The sequence below is a fragment of the Panthera pardus genome, unplaced genomic scaffold (assembly GCF_024362965.1).
Source record: "Panthera pardus isolate Hobbes unplaced genomic scaffold, ASM2436296v1 HiC_scaffold_25, whole genome shotgun sequence".
Taxonomy (NCBI): domain Eukaryota; kingdom Metazoa; phylum Chordata; class Mammalia; order Carnivora; family Felidae; genus Panthera; species Panthera pardus.
The window spans coordinates 85,891,619-85,907,603 of NW_026526821.1; the positions used below are offsets into that span (position 1 = coordinate 85,891,619).

At 40.1% G+C, this 15,985-nt stretch overlaps 1 protein-coding gene across 10 annotated transcripts in view; it reads right to left on the reverse strand.

Moving 5' to 3' along the window:
* The window catches only part of AAK1 (AP2 associated kinase 1), a 171,134-nt gene that overhangs the window by 7,235 nt on the left and 147,914 nt on the right, over positions 1-15,985 (reverse strand). For 3 of the 10 annotated variants that reach the window (XM_019440758.2, XM_053890758.1, XM_019440748.2), the window contains 4 exons: positions 14,278-14,379; positions 13,173-13,274; positions 11,669-11,779; positions 9,817-9,927 (listed from right to left, as the gene is read on the reverse strand). The exons of 2 other annotated variants lie outside the window; for them this stretch is intronic. In XM_019440758.2, the coding sequence (XP_019296303.2) occupies positions 9,817-9,927; positions 11,669-11,779; positions 13,173-13,274; positions 14,278-14,379 (426 nt within the window). Of the gene's footprint in view, positions 1-1,106; positions 8,897-9,816; positions 9,928-11,668; positions 11,780-13,172; positions 13,275-14,277; positions 14,380-15,985 lie in introns of those variants that run through there. 5 more of the 10 variants (XM_019440839.2, XM_019440829.2, XM_053890760.1 and 2 more) reach the window with 4 other exon arrangements.

The following is a 15,985-nucleotide window of genomic DNA, read 5'->3' on the forward strand; positions in this document are numbered from 1 at the left end:
AAAAATAAAAGTCAGGCAAGGAAACTGCACACAAACTGGAACACAAGCAATCACTGTATCACATTTTGGAACATGATCGGCACAATGTACAGGAAAGGAGATGAAGATGTTAGGCACACAGACATTCAGCATAACTATGAGCTGCTCCTACTCGCGGGGCCAGACACGGACACCTGCTCTACCTGGCACTGGCTCACGATGGAATGAAAACAAACCCAGTCACTCATGTCCATATACACCATGGCAGTTCTGCATTATGTAGAAGTACTGTCTGGGGACAAATGCCAATTCAGTATCTGACATGTGGTCATCTGCTCCATGCTGCCTGTATCTGAGGACAGATTCCTCCCAAACCACCCCCCTCCCCGCCCCCACCACCACCCTGGAAAAGCAGCAGAACACGGCTGCTTGATAAATACAAGATTTACATCATAAGCACTACTCAAAGAGCACAAGAGTGCCCCAAATACCAACACTGAAGGCACTTTCTAAGGGGAGGAGACATAGTCAAAATCATATTAAACAAATCACCTTCAGCTGGAATTGCTCTGGAATTTTGTTTTCAGTCTTCTAAGTTACCAAAGATCTCCTCTGCTTAAATGAATCTATGATAAAGTCCTTTAAGCAGAAGGAGTAAAATACAAGGATAATTACAGAAATATTTGCAAACTCTAATCTACCAGTCTACTTCTATCTAGATAGAGGTGCCTCAGGGTGCTCTGGCTTTTAAAATCAAATAGACAATTATCAGAATGCAAGACAGCTTACCTTCCAAGAAATATTAGCAGGTTAGGAGTATGTCATTGGGCACATGTTAGCAAGAGGGCAGGAAAAAGGCATATGTAACTAAGCAAGAAGAATCCAGAGAAAGGGTGGTTGGGGGTAAAGATATCATTTCATCATGGGTTTCCCAACCCACCAGGCATTTGGTACAATGGTTTGGATTCTGTAGACGACTTGGAACCTCTGTACAGAGGTAATTCCATCATCCCCTCCCCATATTACCCTCTCCCCTTCCAAGCAAATCATTAGCTAGTAGAAACTTCTGCTAACAATTATCCCCTGCTAAGGTTTCTGCTTGAATTAAGCACACAGAACACAGCAGAAGCGGCATCAAAATCAGTTTATTGGGAAACCAGTCACTTAGAGGCATTACATTGTATGCAAAGAGATGTAGAGAGAGATCGGAACATTTTAGAAGATACGGTACAAAAATACTCGTTTCTCGGAATTCTATTAACTTTTTAGCAGTGCTTCTTTTTAAACAGCTCTCACCTTAAATATCGTTTTCAGAAAGAAAAAAAAAGGTGGGTGCCCCCCTCATTTTCTAAGAGTTCAAATGCATTCAGTGAATTCCTGATTAGAATCTTTTAAGTAAAATTCTGTACTGGTGCCAAATGGCTTTCTGAGTAGTGTTTGAAGAATATGATTTTGAAGAGGATAAGTTTTTTCTTTGAGCGACAGCTTTAGTATGTGTACCTACACGGTGACTTGAAAGCATTAGTCGGCTGACAGGAAGTAAACGGAACACCTTCTTTCTTGCATGGTCAAGCTAATAATGGCATCATAGCCATCAACAATGAAAACTGAACAGTTTGACAGGAGTTGGTGTTTTGGGGAAATTTAAATTGAATTCCGTCAGATCAGTTTGTGTGTAGAGAATGCCAAAAAGCAGCTACCTATAGAACCAGGGGCACTTCGGATGCCTGTGGTCTTAGATTACATTTCAAGAACTATCAGGTACCAAGTAGAGATGCCCACATCCAGAGCTGGACAGGATGGAAGAACATGCTTAACCTTTCTAGATTACTTAAAAAGTGGGTTCTTGGTCGGCTGGAAACCTGGCACACTAGCATATTCTAGGATTTTGATGGCAATAGGAAAACTACACCTAAAACTTCAAGAACTTTTAAAAATTCACAAGCACAGTCACAAAACCCCTATAACATTGAGTTTGCAGGGAAAACTTACTTCCTGTTCTTCAAAACAAGGCCAGATCCATTTCTGTTTTTCAGCATTCTTCTGCCTTCTAGGGTTGGAAAACTAATTTAAAGGATTTTCCTGAGAAGGCCAAGTCTCTGAACCTCTTCATTCTTTTTAGAGAAGGTGTGGTGTGACTACAGCAGAGAGCAACTACCCTTTGCAGCTCTCCAAGCCAGGCATTCTGGAGACCAAAGAATGCCAGTGAGTTTGGGGATGCACAGATATCCACACTCTCTCAGCGCAAGAAACAAAATGGTCACGAGAAGGAGAGGTTCTAAATAACCGTGAGCAGAAGATGGACATTAAGTCTTGTTGGCAGTTACAGGTTCTTTCTGGAATGAGTGTGTTCTAGTAAGGTAGGGAAAGCACATGTTTTCAAGGTGAACAGTCCTTGTAGATGAGGATGGCCTTGCACTATTAGGAAAACATGTTTGCAGAGGTCTGGCTACTAGCAATGAAGGAATTGCACTAATTTAACCTCATGTCTTGGCCCCGTTCCTCTGGTAACCAACCACGCATAGCAGATGCCCCATGACCACAGAGCTCAATGAAGTTAGCCCGTTGTCCCTGAGGGGCGGAGGGCTTAAATCCAGGACATGGTCCTACAGTCTGCCCAAGGGTCTTTCATATCATAAAGCCTAAAGTAGGGCATTTTGTTCTCATTCCCTCAAACTGTGTTACGTCCCTTTTCATTGTGGTTTTGTGCGTTAAATTAAGCAAGAAGGCAAGACACGCTTCTTTTTCTTGCTCTCATGTAGGGCTGCGTGCAAAGTTAAGGTTAAGCACACTTTTTGAAACTTCTATCAGGGATAATGCCATTTTAGTCTAGTTTGAGGCTCCAAATTGTATAGATTTCCCTAAGAGTTCATATGCTTGACAGAGTAGGAAAGAAGTCCCCAAAAGTATCTGATGACTTAGCAACTCTCCTAACTGCCTATTAACTTCCAAAGCAACCATCAGTGTTGAGTGATTGGGGGTATGTTTACCCTCGGAATTTTATGTGATGGACGTAGTGAGAGGGTCATCAGAGTGCTTTCAAAAAAATCAAAATCTGAAGACTTAAATTTTAGGCTGGATACTCTTTAGTGCAATATATCATGCACAATCCAGAATTTTTCTTTCCTCCATACTACAAACTGAAATAACAGGTACAGGGAGTATCAAAGACATAATTCTTGCTAAAAACGGAAAAATGAAGACTTGGGGAGTACTGAGAAACCTTCTCATACATTTAGCAAATAGCAAAATATCCCTTCATAAGAACGCCAGAAATGCAGCACCAATTGAAAGTCACACTCTTGGAGCCAAATCAGGGAATCAAGAGGTGTACATCAAATTAATAATTTCCACGACCTTTTAGCTTCGATAATAAAATTAAGGGTTCTACCATATGTTGTGCAGTGGCATTAAGACCCATGACTGGGGAATAGGGATTTGACGGGAGCCAGCATGGGCCAGTGATGCCGTGCCTCTCAAGCCAGTGGAGCAATTAAATGAGATTTCTCCCTGGGCATAAAACTGCTGTGGCCAACATAAAATGTTTAATTAAACTGGCCTGGGTATATTAAAGATTAAATTAGAGGAGGATAGCTGCAAATCTGTGCTCCGTTTTCAAACCCGCATCTCGTCATATCAAATGCAGGCTCACGAGGGTTTTATTCTCCCTGACTCCATGGTAGCCATGACTCATTAAAATGTCCTCAGCAGGTGTCCGCACTTCCCTTGTGCACAGCTACTTACTGCCACTCAACAATGGGTTTAAATCCTTCGTGCAAAAGTAGGCTTTCAGATTAGGAAAACAGCAGCTATTTTAAGTTATTTACATCTGTGAACATCAGGCTCCTGGTTGAACAGATAAGTCTTTATTCCCCTGTATGTTTACATAATAAATTGTTTACAGACTTTTTTTTATACAATATTTGCGTAGCAGTGTTTAAATTTCATATTTTTACTGTACAAGGTAGCTTCGTGTACCTGTTTGCTTTGTCTTCTTAGGGAGGACATGATAAAGACCTGTGGTAAATATACAACCATGTGATAAGGGGGGGGGAGGTGCAATAGGGTAGAGCAGAATACTCACAGGAAGAAGAGTAAGGTCAGGATACTACCATCAAAGTGGGAACCAAGGAAGTGTCTTCCATTCAAGCAACTACCACCATTTGGCAACTCTGCATAAGTTAGCATTACCCAAAGAAACTCCTTCCTCCACCTTGGTGAAAGGAAACCCGGGATAAACAAAGTAGTATCTTGTTACAGATTATTTGAAATGGAGGCCATCTGGGATTCATTTTGACTCAAGAAACCCAAGTACATCCAACTTCAGGAACATGACTAGGGTGGAAAATGAAAAGACTAACTTTGTGTTGCTAAAATTATAGTCTCTAGAGAGGAATAAAAGACAGTTTTATATTATCTGGAGTGTTTCAGTAAAGATTTCATTTTAAATATCCCTCTGCTAGTATCTCTGTTCTGCCTGGCAGCCTCTAATTCACTTAATTCAGTACTTTGGCCAATCCTATCATTTTTGTCCCCAAACTAAGTTAGTGGCTACACGAGCCTGGTAATCTTACAGTCACAGAAAGTTAAAGACTCCTGGAAATTTAGACAAACATCATCATGGGAGACTTTACTTTGGCCCAAGATACCTACAGTGTGCATTTATTCAGGTGAACTCAGATCCCTCCATGCTTCTGGGCTAAGGTCAACCCAGAAGGTCCTCCCCTTCCCATACAATTGCTGAAGGCAGACTGTTCCTGACTTGGGGAAAACTGTGTTAGTTCAAATCAAAATGATCAATTACCTGTCAGCAGAGCAGGAAAAGAGTATTATAAACAAAACTAATTATTTCATCTTGAGAAAATTTTTCTTGAGTTTGTTTCCCTGTAATTATTAGCAATCCAAGTTCTATAATTCTACTTCAGAAAGAGCCAAGTCCAGTATCAAATGACACTGAACAAAGTGACAACCTCTTTCGGAGGTATTTTAAAATCCACATCTTTCCATTTTCTAAACTACTAAAGACAGGTGAAATTATGGAAGTTCCCTTATTCAGAGGATCAAGGAAATTAAGAATGATAGTTGTCGCTTTCCATTATAAGCTGCTCTCTGGGAATTTTCTGTGGATTATTCCTTTTACTGTCTTTAATAGTAACCACATTTCATCTGAGGTGGGTGGGTGATTTTGTTAAATGTTACCCTAAACCAGGAGTCATGGAAAAAGATCAAGAAAGAGATGCTTCCAGATGCTGAAAGCAATACTAATTAGATAATAATTCAACTGATTTTCCTATACCTTATTACCTTCCTTGATGGTATTTCTAAAGAGAGGAGTTTCAAAATAACTTAAATGATGGCAGCATCATTAGAGTAAGTATTAGCTTCCCAAGTAAAACCAGATGCCTTTGAATGGAACAACACTCAATTAGCTGTCAAAATTCTGGTATGTCTGCTAAAGAAGTCATTAATTATGATCAGAGTTAGAAGTGTCTATTTAAACCTTATCTCCTCCGAGTCCTGTGTTTTTAGAAACACTGGGGCCTGAATTTGGTGATCTAGTTATTTGAATGCTTTAAAGAAAAAAAAAAAAAAAAAAAAAAACGCCAACAATTTGTTATGTGTTCTGGTATAGTTACTACTCTTACACAGTTGGATTAAAGCAAATCAGAAACATATGCTTATAGTATCTGCCCATTTTTAAGTGTCAGATCACTGATTTTATGTTTTAAAAGAATTGAAATCTTCTGACACTGTTTTGTTGGAATAGGTAGGGGTGTGTGAGTAATATTAAAAAAAAGAATCTATGTCCCAAACTGTCCAGTAATGCAGGCTTCTATTCAGTTAACCAAGAGCAACCCAAGTTAGTAAAAAGTCCATTATAATTCTCTAAAATGTAAATACTGCTACAGTAACAGTAAGAACTACAGAAGGTAACTGAAGAACATCCGGATTATACAAATCCTTCATAGTCCTTCCAAAGCATAATAGTATGTACGTAGAAGTCTAGAATTCCATACGCTTAAAGACCATCTAGTCCAAACTCATCATTGTATAAAAAAGGAACAATAGCTCTTAGAAGTGAAGAGCCTGCTGAAGGCTGCTTGGCCAGTGACCGGAAAAGGTCAGGGAGAGATCCCAAGTGACCTGGCCTGTCCTGCCCAGGCCTCTTCAGCTGGCCCGGCCTCAGGTTCCATGTGAAATGAAGTGGATGGACTAGAGACTGGTCTCTCCGATCCCTCTTGTGGAGTTTGTATGTCTACCAGTTATCAGCATACCTCACTCATATCAAATAAACCCTTTTAGCTTAGGGATGAAGCTATAAACTAAGGGAGGTCCCATTTGCTGAGTCACTCACATGGATACCTTAGCAGAAAAATAGTTCTTCTCTTTGAGGCCCCATTCCTAAAGAACAAACCCAAGATGATTTCATGTCATTATCTCCCTCAGACTTCCTCCATCCAGTCTCTGGCTGCTAGTCTGTTCATTTTCATTAACAGTCTCCATTAAGCTTTATTGAGCCAGATGACTAGATAATATATCTCAATGTGATTACGGGTAATACATGAAAGGAACAATTTACAGATACCTAATTTCTAAACTGTACTCTTCATGGTTTCAATTAAATTGAGAAACTAGATATTTCATTATATTTCTAACATGTATATGTATGAAAAAAATCAAATTGGAAAACATAGGCATAAAACATTGTTCTTATTTAAAAATAAACATTTCCTTCATTAGATTATACATTCTTTCTATGTCCAGGAAAAAGAATACAGTTTTGATCTTCAGTAATATTCCTGTCCACAAAGGTGCAAACCGAGTCCCATTTTCACTACTATCCAATCATGGAGAGCTCTTCAAGGATATCTTTTTTTTTTTTTTTTTTATCTTCAGCAGGAAGGTGGTGCCTCCCTCAATTTTGGAAATGATCCATTATCCTAATAGAGGGCTTTACTTAGCTCATCTAGTTTCAGCTGGCACAGGAAGTATTTAAAGTCAGGAGGAAGACTGAAAGATTCAGACTTTTCCTCCGCTGCCTTTCAAAGGCTGCTCTCACATTTCTGGGGTCAAAGCTTGACCTCCAAAGTGCAGTGTTTTGCAGGCTGTTGTTGCTGCTCAACTCCCTCCCCCCCCCCCCCCCCCACTAAAGTGCAAACGTGAGGAAGGAGAAACAAAAGTACTAGATAGAGAAACAGGCAAGTGGGCTTGGAATTTTATTTGTACAAATCTGATCAACTAAGAGTTTCCCTTCTGATCATGGAAAACGGCACTCGAGGAAGAGAACCACAGTGGGTTGCTCTGTGCCCACCTCTTTTTCAAAAGGGCAATTTTATAAAATTGCTTTCTATGTAAGGAAAAAAAGATACACTTCAATGAGTAAGTACATATACAGAGGGTGACCATGAGGCATGTTGTCATGTCAGTGCAGGGTCCTTTATTTATTTTATGAACAATATTCTAAGGTTAGTGAGGAACTACGCTTTGTTTTGTTTTTTAATCTAGGAAGCCAAGGAAAACCAACTGAACATATTTCATTGGCTGCATCCTTCAGTTCCAACATCAGAGAGAAAGAAAGGTAAGTAGCCAGAGTCAAATTGTGCCCAGCTTGTAGGCACACTTATTTCTGATTATCTGAAAATAAACAACATGCTTATTCTACAAAGACAGAGGACCTGCTGAAAGCTTAAAGCAACACACAAGTCTACTCAAAATGATTCCATATGTTACACTGTAGGATTGCTGTGTAGTTATACAAGGGAAAGAGGTCAAAACCCTGTACAGACACCTGATATCAGACTTGAAACGCCAAGTGGAAACAGAACTATTCAGCGTCTTCATTTATACACAATTTACAATATTTGATTCAAAATAAAAATCACAAGAAAAATACATCTGTTTCTGCTACAATTCCTTCCCCTCCCCCATCCACCCCCCCAGTGAAAAGTCTTCTAATAAAAGGTATCATATTACCACCATTGTCTTGTTTTGGTCTAATTCTGAGATCCCGGCTTGGGACAGTTAACATGAAAAGGAATGGCAATACTTGGGTTTTATATAATGTACACATTTTATCCAAGGATCTCAAGTACTTGCAGTCACGTCTCCAGATCTGAGAAATCACGGTTCAATGGAAGCCAGAATGCTGGATGAATGCTGGGCAGGTTGCATGGGGTGTAAAATCCCTTGGCTAAGTCTATGATCAAACAAGGTCAAAGCTGGTTGGCTAGAGCTGGGCTCAATTTCTCTTTTCAAACATATCCCATCCGTCAGTCAGTTTTACCCTCTCTTAAATCACACACTCATCTCCAGGCTACTGCCTAGAGTTAAGACCAACTGAAGAAGCCATGTCCTCATGATAATGCAGCAGCGTAAAAAGCAAAAACAGAGAAACACATTCATCAGCATCTGGCCAAAGGAGACAGGGGTTGGGAGGACTGGCGTGGGAGGCCATTCCTAGCAAGAATGAGACAAAGGTGTCAATTCACTAGTTTCAGTTACAGTTAAGCTTTTGGTGGAGTTGATTCCAGCAGAGGTGAAGCTCATGGCATCTAGCGCTTGATTTAAGATAATGCTATTGAAGAGGGGTAATGAGAAAACACAGCAAACTAACAGGGAGGAACTGGCCAAGGAATATCTGGAGGGCCAAAGTGATTTTCTTTCCTTATCATTTCTACAGGAGAAGGCAAGGGGTAGGAGATAAGGGCTGGAGGGCCCCTTATTAGCAGATTTTTAAAAAAATCATTTTTCTTATAACTCTGTAATGAAAATGTATATTACGGTATGAAGGTTACAGAACTGCATCTGCTACTGGGTCACGGCTACAGGTCTATGAGCTGATCCACCAGCAGTAAAGACCTGGCTAGGTTGGGAAGACTGGACTCAGAGCTCCCACTGCTGTTTCTAGAGTGCCCACCTGGAAGCGGAGAAATAGGAGTTCAGTACAAAACACAGAGGGTTAAGGTTTAGATGTGCAGAGCAAGCAAAGGAGAAACAAAACAAAACCCTAGAGAAGCAACAATTTACATCTGCAAACTCTTACGTGTTGATTTTTAAACATATGAGTCAGATATGCACCACCTCCCACCAGAACTTCAGGCACTGTGTGCACACCATACCACAGGCAGAACACCTTGCAGAGAGGATCCTGTTTTCAAATGCCTATACATTTTGCCTGAGAACTGCTGGCTGTACACTAACTTCCTCATGATATCGACTCATCTCCCTGATAAAGTAAAAATCAACAGCTGTTGCTTTGGGGAAAAATCTGTTATGAAGACCACTGTGATAGAAACATGCTTTAAGAAATATAGAGATGGTCCCATGGTAATTCAGTGTCTCATGGCACATTCAAATGGTTATAATCCATCAAAGAGGAAAAAAGATGCTCCACAAATGTCCAAAAGATACAAATGATATCAAAGCACCATGCTTAATCTCTTTGGGAAGAATATTTATCATAGGTTATTCAAATCGTGCTAAAAAATGTTCAGTGCTTTTTTTTTTTTTTAATATATGTATATATGACTTCAGGTTTCTACTGACTAAAGGTCACTTTATTTTTGGCTTGATACTTTGTAAAACCGGGTTTTAGTCAAAGAGTTAAATACTTTTCTTCTCTCTGAATAAACACCACAGTGATGTTTTAAGATAACTACATCTCCATCTGTATCTGTGTCTCTATCTTATACTGATCCAGCCCCAAGGCCTGTCATTACCCCAGTTCCCTTCACTAAGTGTTGATGCTTTCTTCCCTCTTGCAGATTAGGCACATTACTATTTTGTAAACAGCTGTGATGCCAAGTTCTTCTCTTTTCCCCATCCTCTCTTTCTTACCTTGTGGGTTTTTGGTTATCAATACAGGAATAGGGTCAAACTCATCTTCTGCCACCTTGTCCGAGCCCTCAGGGACATCAAAACCTGAGATGAGATTACTATCTTCTGCAGCTTAATACAGAATGCAAGTACACAAGCAGAAACAACAGAGGCAGAGATTAGCAAATGAGAGAACATGTCAGAGGCATAAAGTTCCACCTATACAATCACTGTTGTTTTTGAAGATGAAAATGCTTATTTTCATGAGTGGAAACAAAGGTAGCAAAACTGAAAAATAGGGAAACAGAAAAAAAATGGTTTCAGGCTGGCCATGTTAAGACTTTCATAAATGATTAGGGAGAAGGGTTATAGAATGATCTCTACTACCATTTTAAGACCTTTAATTGTAGTTATTGTGAAATCTCTCTTCAACGTCAGTAATTCACAAAGGCACAGGAGTTAGTCATTTATCTTCCTTATTGAGCAAACAGGGGCCTGACTAACAAACAATATTCAAGAAACTCAAAGTTAGGGGCAGGGGGGAGGTAATTAGTAGTAACTGCTGTATACAAGGCAAACAAAATCTTTCTGAAAAGACTTGCTGTCCTATGATTGGGAAGAAAGACTTTCCAACAACTCTGATGCCTCAGGGAATGTTGGGGCCCAAGATCACATGCACTGAGATTTCAAGCAGAAGTCTGTTAGATATCCTTCTCCATTCTGATAAAGACTATCCTACCAGCACAAGCGCTAGCTGAGCACCTATTCTGCAAATGATGCTTCTCTGTAATTACACATTACTGCTGACACACTCCTGCCAGACATAATTGGTTAAAAACACATCCTCTATAAAAACATAATCATTTTAATGTTGTCAAGGGTAAAAACAAAACCTCAGCTCTTACCACTGCAAACCATAAACTAATTTTGTTTTGTTTTGTTTTGTTTTTTAAGTAGGCTGTATGCCCAGCGTGAAGCCCAATAAGGGGGCTTGAACCACAGCTCTGCGATCAACACCTGAGCTGTTATCAAGAGTTGGACACTTAACTGACTAAGCCACCTGAGAGCCCCAAACTAACTGTTTTTCAGTCATCTCAGGGAGGCTTACTTCTTGAATTTCCTTCAGAAGAAACTTACATTGTTCCTCTTCTATATATGTGCTCCTTCCAGAAAACCAATTTCACTACCCAAGTACAGAAAGAAGGTTAGTGAATGCCTGCATAGAGTAAGCCAGGCTCTGTGCCTCTCACTTCTATGAACAACTCACTGAAGAGAGCCCAATTCAAGCTACTTCTGTCCAGGAGCATTTCACACCAGTATTAACCCAAGAGTAAGAAGTGAAAATGGTAGATCAGAAAGAGAAATCTAGTAACCAATCATGACTCAAAATTCGAAACTTTTATAAGTTCAATCTTTGAAGACTGACTTTGAGGACTTGGCCTGCTTCTTTAAACATAGCAATCCCTACTCAAAAACTTTAAATCGGATTTGATGAAACAATTTTAAGGTCTCAGGCTAACAAGTATCGTATTAATTAATAATAAAAGGGAGTCAGTGGATAGTCAGCGCAACCATCTACATGCGCGGACCGCAAAGGTACGTAGCTCTGCCTTTAATGGAGACCATGGACTATGTGCATTCCAGGAGACTGCCAGAAAGCAATGCCTACACCAACCTGTTGTCTGAGCCTTATTAGGTACTCTTCCTGAGAGGGATTCTAACACAGAGGCTAAGAGTACAAACTCAAGTTTTCCATACAGAGGAGGGGGCTAAAAAACTTCACTGCCAAAGACTTTTGGTAAGAAAAATTCTCAGAAATCATTCAGATCTCCTTTAAGGATACACGTGCCCCAGAGGACAGGAAAGCATTTACCTTTATGGGCTGGAGCGGATATCGCTATGGGGGCAAACTCTTCCAGCAGGTCAGTAGTAGGGTTAGAAAGCAAGGAGCAATCAATCAGGGAATCTTCCCCGGTGAGAGAATCTGAGTCCAGATTAACAGCATCCCAGGTCAGTGATGGCATTAAATGGCACACACAATACCATGAGATTAGATCTTAGCCTTTAAGTTACTGCATTTACATGTTATACATATAAGCCAAGGTGAGAAAAGAAAACCAAAAGTAACATATTAAGCCCGCTGAATTTTCATCTATAGTAAGATATATTTCTAGATTCTCTTAACATTAACATATAAATATGGAATTATTCTTTGCTCAGAGGTTGCTGGGTAAGCAAGTATGTGATTTGGATGCCAATAAAACTTTAGCAACTTAGTTCTCAGCAAATGCTATTTGGGAAAAAGGACTTTGCAACTAAAGAGTTTCATTTAAACTTTCCCTAAACATTTATGGGAAAAGGTACTATAGGATGAAGTATCTAAGCTGACTAGGAGGGGATTGTCCCTGACTTATTATTAGCAGAATATGACACAGTTAAACAATACTTTCTAGAACTCAACTAGATCCCCATTTGAAACAAAACAATCTTGCTTCTTACTAGTATTCTTTAAATTTGAATTGCTCCTCTGGACACATGACTTTCACTTTTAGTTAAGGAACAGAAGGAAGGCAAAATTCAGAGTTCAAGTATTTTCACATACAAATTGTTCTCTGGGAAAGTTTTCTAAGAGAAAACAGTCAAGTACGCACAAGAGAAAGGAACCACATTATCTTTTATGTTCATTTTTTTTCCACTTAAATGTAAGTTTATTTTCACAGTCCCTAGACTTCCAATGGTTTCTGTTCCAAGTTAGAAAATCAGACTCCTTTACCAAGGTTGACTATGGACTCGATAAAAATGCAGGTTATCAACTCTGTGTTTATGGGCAGTTGAGGAATTCTATTAAGAGTGAATTTTGAAATTTGGGTGAAAGCAATGCTGAATCCAGGGGAAGATTTCAACTCTGCCTACAATTTAACAGCAAACCACCTATCTAGGATTAAAGCACTGTGCTGAGGACAGAATGTCAACACACAGAGCAGTAGCTCCATGAAGTCACTGACACGGTTGTATAGAAAGACTGAACAGACACCTTAGCGGAGGCCATCCTTGTAGCTCAACGGAATTCTTTGGGGAAGGAGGTGGAGGGAACCTGCCACCAGTGAAAAGAATCTTGAATAAATAAACACTGTAACCAGAGAAAGCCCAAGGACCACTCTATAAAGAACATGGCTCCAAAAAGCACTCTGCTCTTTAGCAAGGAAACACGTCACTAAACAGTGAGAAGCTGGGGCTGTAACCATACAGAGCATCCATTCTAGGAGGAACTAACCAGGCTGCAAACTAAGCCCAGGATCGTCTGCTACAGGTGGAAAGGCTGGCTCCGAGGGCCACAACAATGACCAGTCCCTGCAGCTGCAGGACACCTGACTGACCTGTGCGGTTCGAGGTCACAGATTCCGTCTGGGATGGAAGGCGCTGGGGTACTGGGGGCTCCAGTCCCGGTATGAGACTCTCAACAGCAACATCGGCTTTTTCTTTTGTGACAGAGCATTAAGAAAGGAAAACAGATGGTAAGGGAAAAGGAGTCAAAACGTTCTTCAGACAATTCTGTGAAGGCTTCCTTCTACAGGTGTCTAAAATGCCAGTCTCGGGCAAGATGGACAGCACAGTAAGTTACTTTATTTCTGCTGCTTTGAGTGTCTGGGCTTCACTGATTGAGCAGGCATGTGCAAGGTTAACCACTATAACTAATCTTGGTGAGTTTCAGTTTTTATAGATAAGTGTAGAACACGAGTCACCCAGCAGATTTCTTCCATGTCAGAAGACATAGGTTGAAAGGCACCATAGTATCTTCTGGTAATTTTGCTTTTCTTAAGGGATAAACTTGGGGGCAGACATCCTCTGTGCCTGGCGAAGGTAACTAGTCCATTTGAAATCCCACCCCATGATGTGGCCGGGAGGTATTCTGCACTGTGTCACATCCCGCAGCTGAAGGCCCATCTCCACAGGGTCATGGCTTTCCTGGGTTCAAGGACTATGTGCCCTGGAGTACAGGGGCCCTGCACATCTTGTAGTTCATGCCTGCCTTGCTGTAGAAGCACAGGGAAATACCAAACTGAGCAGACTAAGCCCCTGTCCCAGACTCTACTCATGGGGCTTCACCACTGTTTCTGATACGGGGCACATACAGAGGCCTTCTAAAGAATCTGCTAAAGGTAAGGTCCCAGCTTGAAAGCAACTTCTTTCATGAAGCTTTTGTAATTAAATGTGAATTTTTCCATTCCTCCTCATTCATAAGAAATTCCTTTTGGAAATCTCAGGCTATCAAGCAAAGCAAAAATAACAGTGTGGTGCCCCTGGAAAGGCAGGGGAAAACACTTCATTTGGGGTGATAACAAATGAGATTAAAGGAGGCTTTGTGGCATTTCCACTCCCCAGCAGGGCCATTCAATAGGGATCTGTTAACCAGGTAGTTATCATTCTCGAAACAGACACATAGATCATGCAGGGCTGAAGAAACAGAGATGATGACTTTACCAATTACAGCATCAGAAGTGCTACCAAAAGGGTCTGTCATAGGCAAGAGGTCAGGGAGCAGGAGAGAAGTGTCAGGAGATTTGAGTCCCTCAATTAGTTTTTCTAGGTTGGGCAGAGAGGTAAAGAGAAAGCAAAATGCAGTGAGATATTAAAGCAAGCTGAACATTTATCATTTTCTATGCAAACACATTTTGGGGTCAAAATTTTGTATAGATTCATCATAAAAATAAATACTGTTAGTATCTTTTACTGTTAATCACAAATAAGCTTTCAAAGTTCAAAGTTTAAAAATGATTATTTCCCCAACTGAGGTTCATTTTGTAAGTCATTCAAGATACTTCCCTAGGTTTGTTTGTTTTAAAATTTGAGATATAGGGGCGCCTGGGTGGCTCAGTCAGTTAACCGTCGGACTTTGGCTCAGGTCATGATCTCATGGTTCGTGGTTTTGGGTCCTGCAGCAGGCTCTGTGCTGGCAGCTCAGAGCCTGGAAACTGTTTCAGATTCTGTGCCTCCCTCTCTCTGCCCCTCCCCGTTTGTGCTCTGTCTCTCTTTCTCTCTTTCAAAAATAAACAGTTTCAAAAAATTTAAAAAAAAAATAAAATTTGAAGTATAAAAATTTACCCAAAGGATACAAAGATACATATTCGAAGGGGCACATGTACCCTGACGTTTATAGCAGCACTATCAACAACAGCTAAATTATGGAAGGAGTCCAAATGTCCATTGACTGATGAATGGATAAAGTAGATGTGATTTGTGTGTGTACACATATATACACATACACATGTATATATGCATGTGTATGTATATATGTATATGCATATGTATATATGCGTATATATGTGTGTGTGTGTGTATATATATATATATATATATATATATATATATATATATATATAAACAAACAATGGAATATTACTCAGCCATAAAAAGAATGAAATCTTGTCATCTGTAACGAGGATGGCATTAGAGTGTACTATGCGAAGTGAAATAAGTCAGAGAAAGGTAAATACCATATGATTTCATTCATATGTGAAATTTAAGAAGCAACACAGATGAACATAGTGGGGAAGAGAGAGAGAGAGAGAGAGAGAGAGAGAGAGAGAGAGGCAAACCATAAAACAGACTCTTAACCATAGGAACAAACTCAGGGTTGCTGGACGGGAGGTTGGAGGGGGGATGGGTTAAAAGGGTGATGGGTATTAAGGAGGGCACTTGTGATGAGCACTGGGTGTTGTACATAAGCGATGAGTCCCTAAATTCTACACCTGAAATTAATATTACACTGTATGCTAACTAACTGGAATTTAAAACTTGAAAAAGAAAAAAATTTTTTGAGGTATAATTTACACTAAATAAAAGTCAACAATTTCAAGTGCACAATTTGCTGAGTTTTGACAAACGTACACACTCATGTAAGCACCACTGAAATGACGTAAAACATTTCCATCACCCCCCAAAATACCCTTGTGCCTTATTCTGGTCAGTGCCTTCCTTTTACCCACAGGCCCTGGCAACAACTGATCTGCTTTCTGTCCCTACAGCTTTGCCTTTTCTAGAATTTCCTATAAATGGAACCATGCAGTATGTCGTCTCTTCAGTCTGATGTCCTTGATTTAGCATAATGCTTCTGAGACTTCTCCCCGGTGTGGCATGTATTGGTAATTTGTTCTGTCTTATGTGGTAGGAGTGTTCCACTGTATGAACG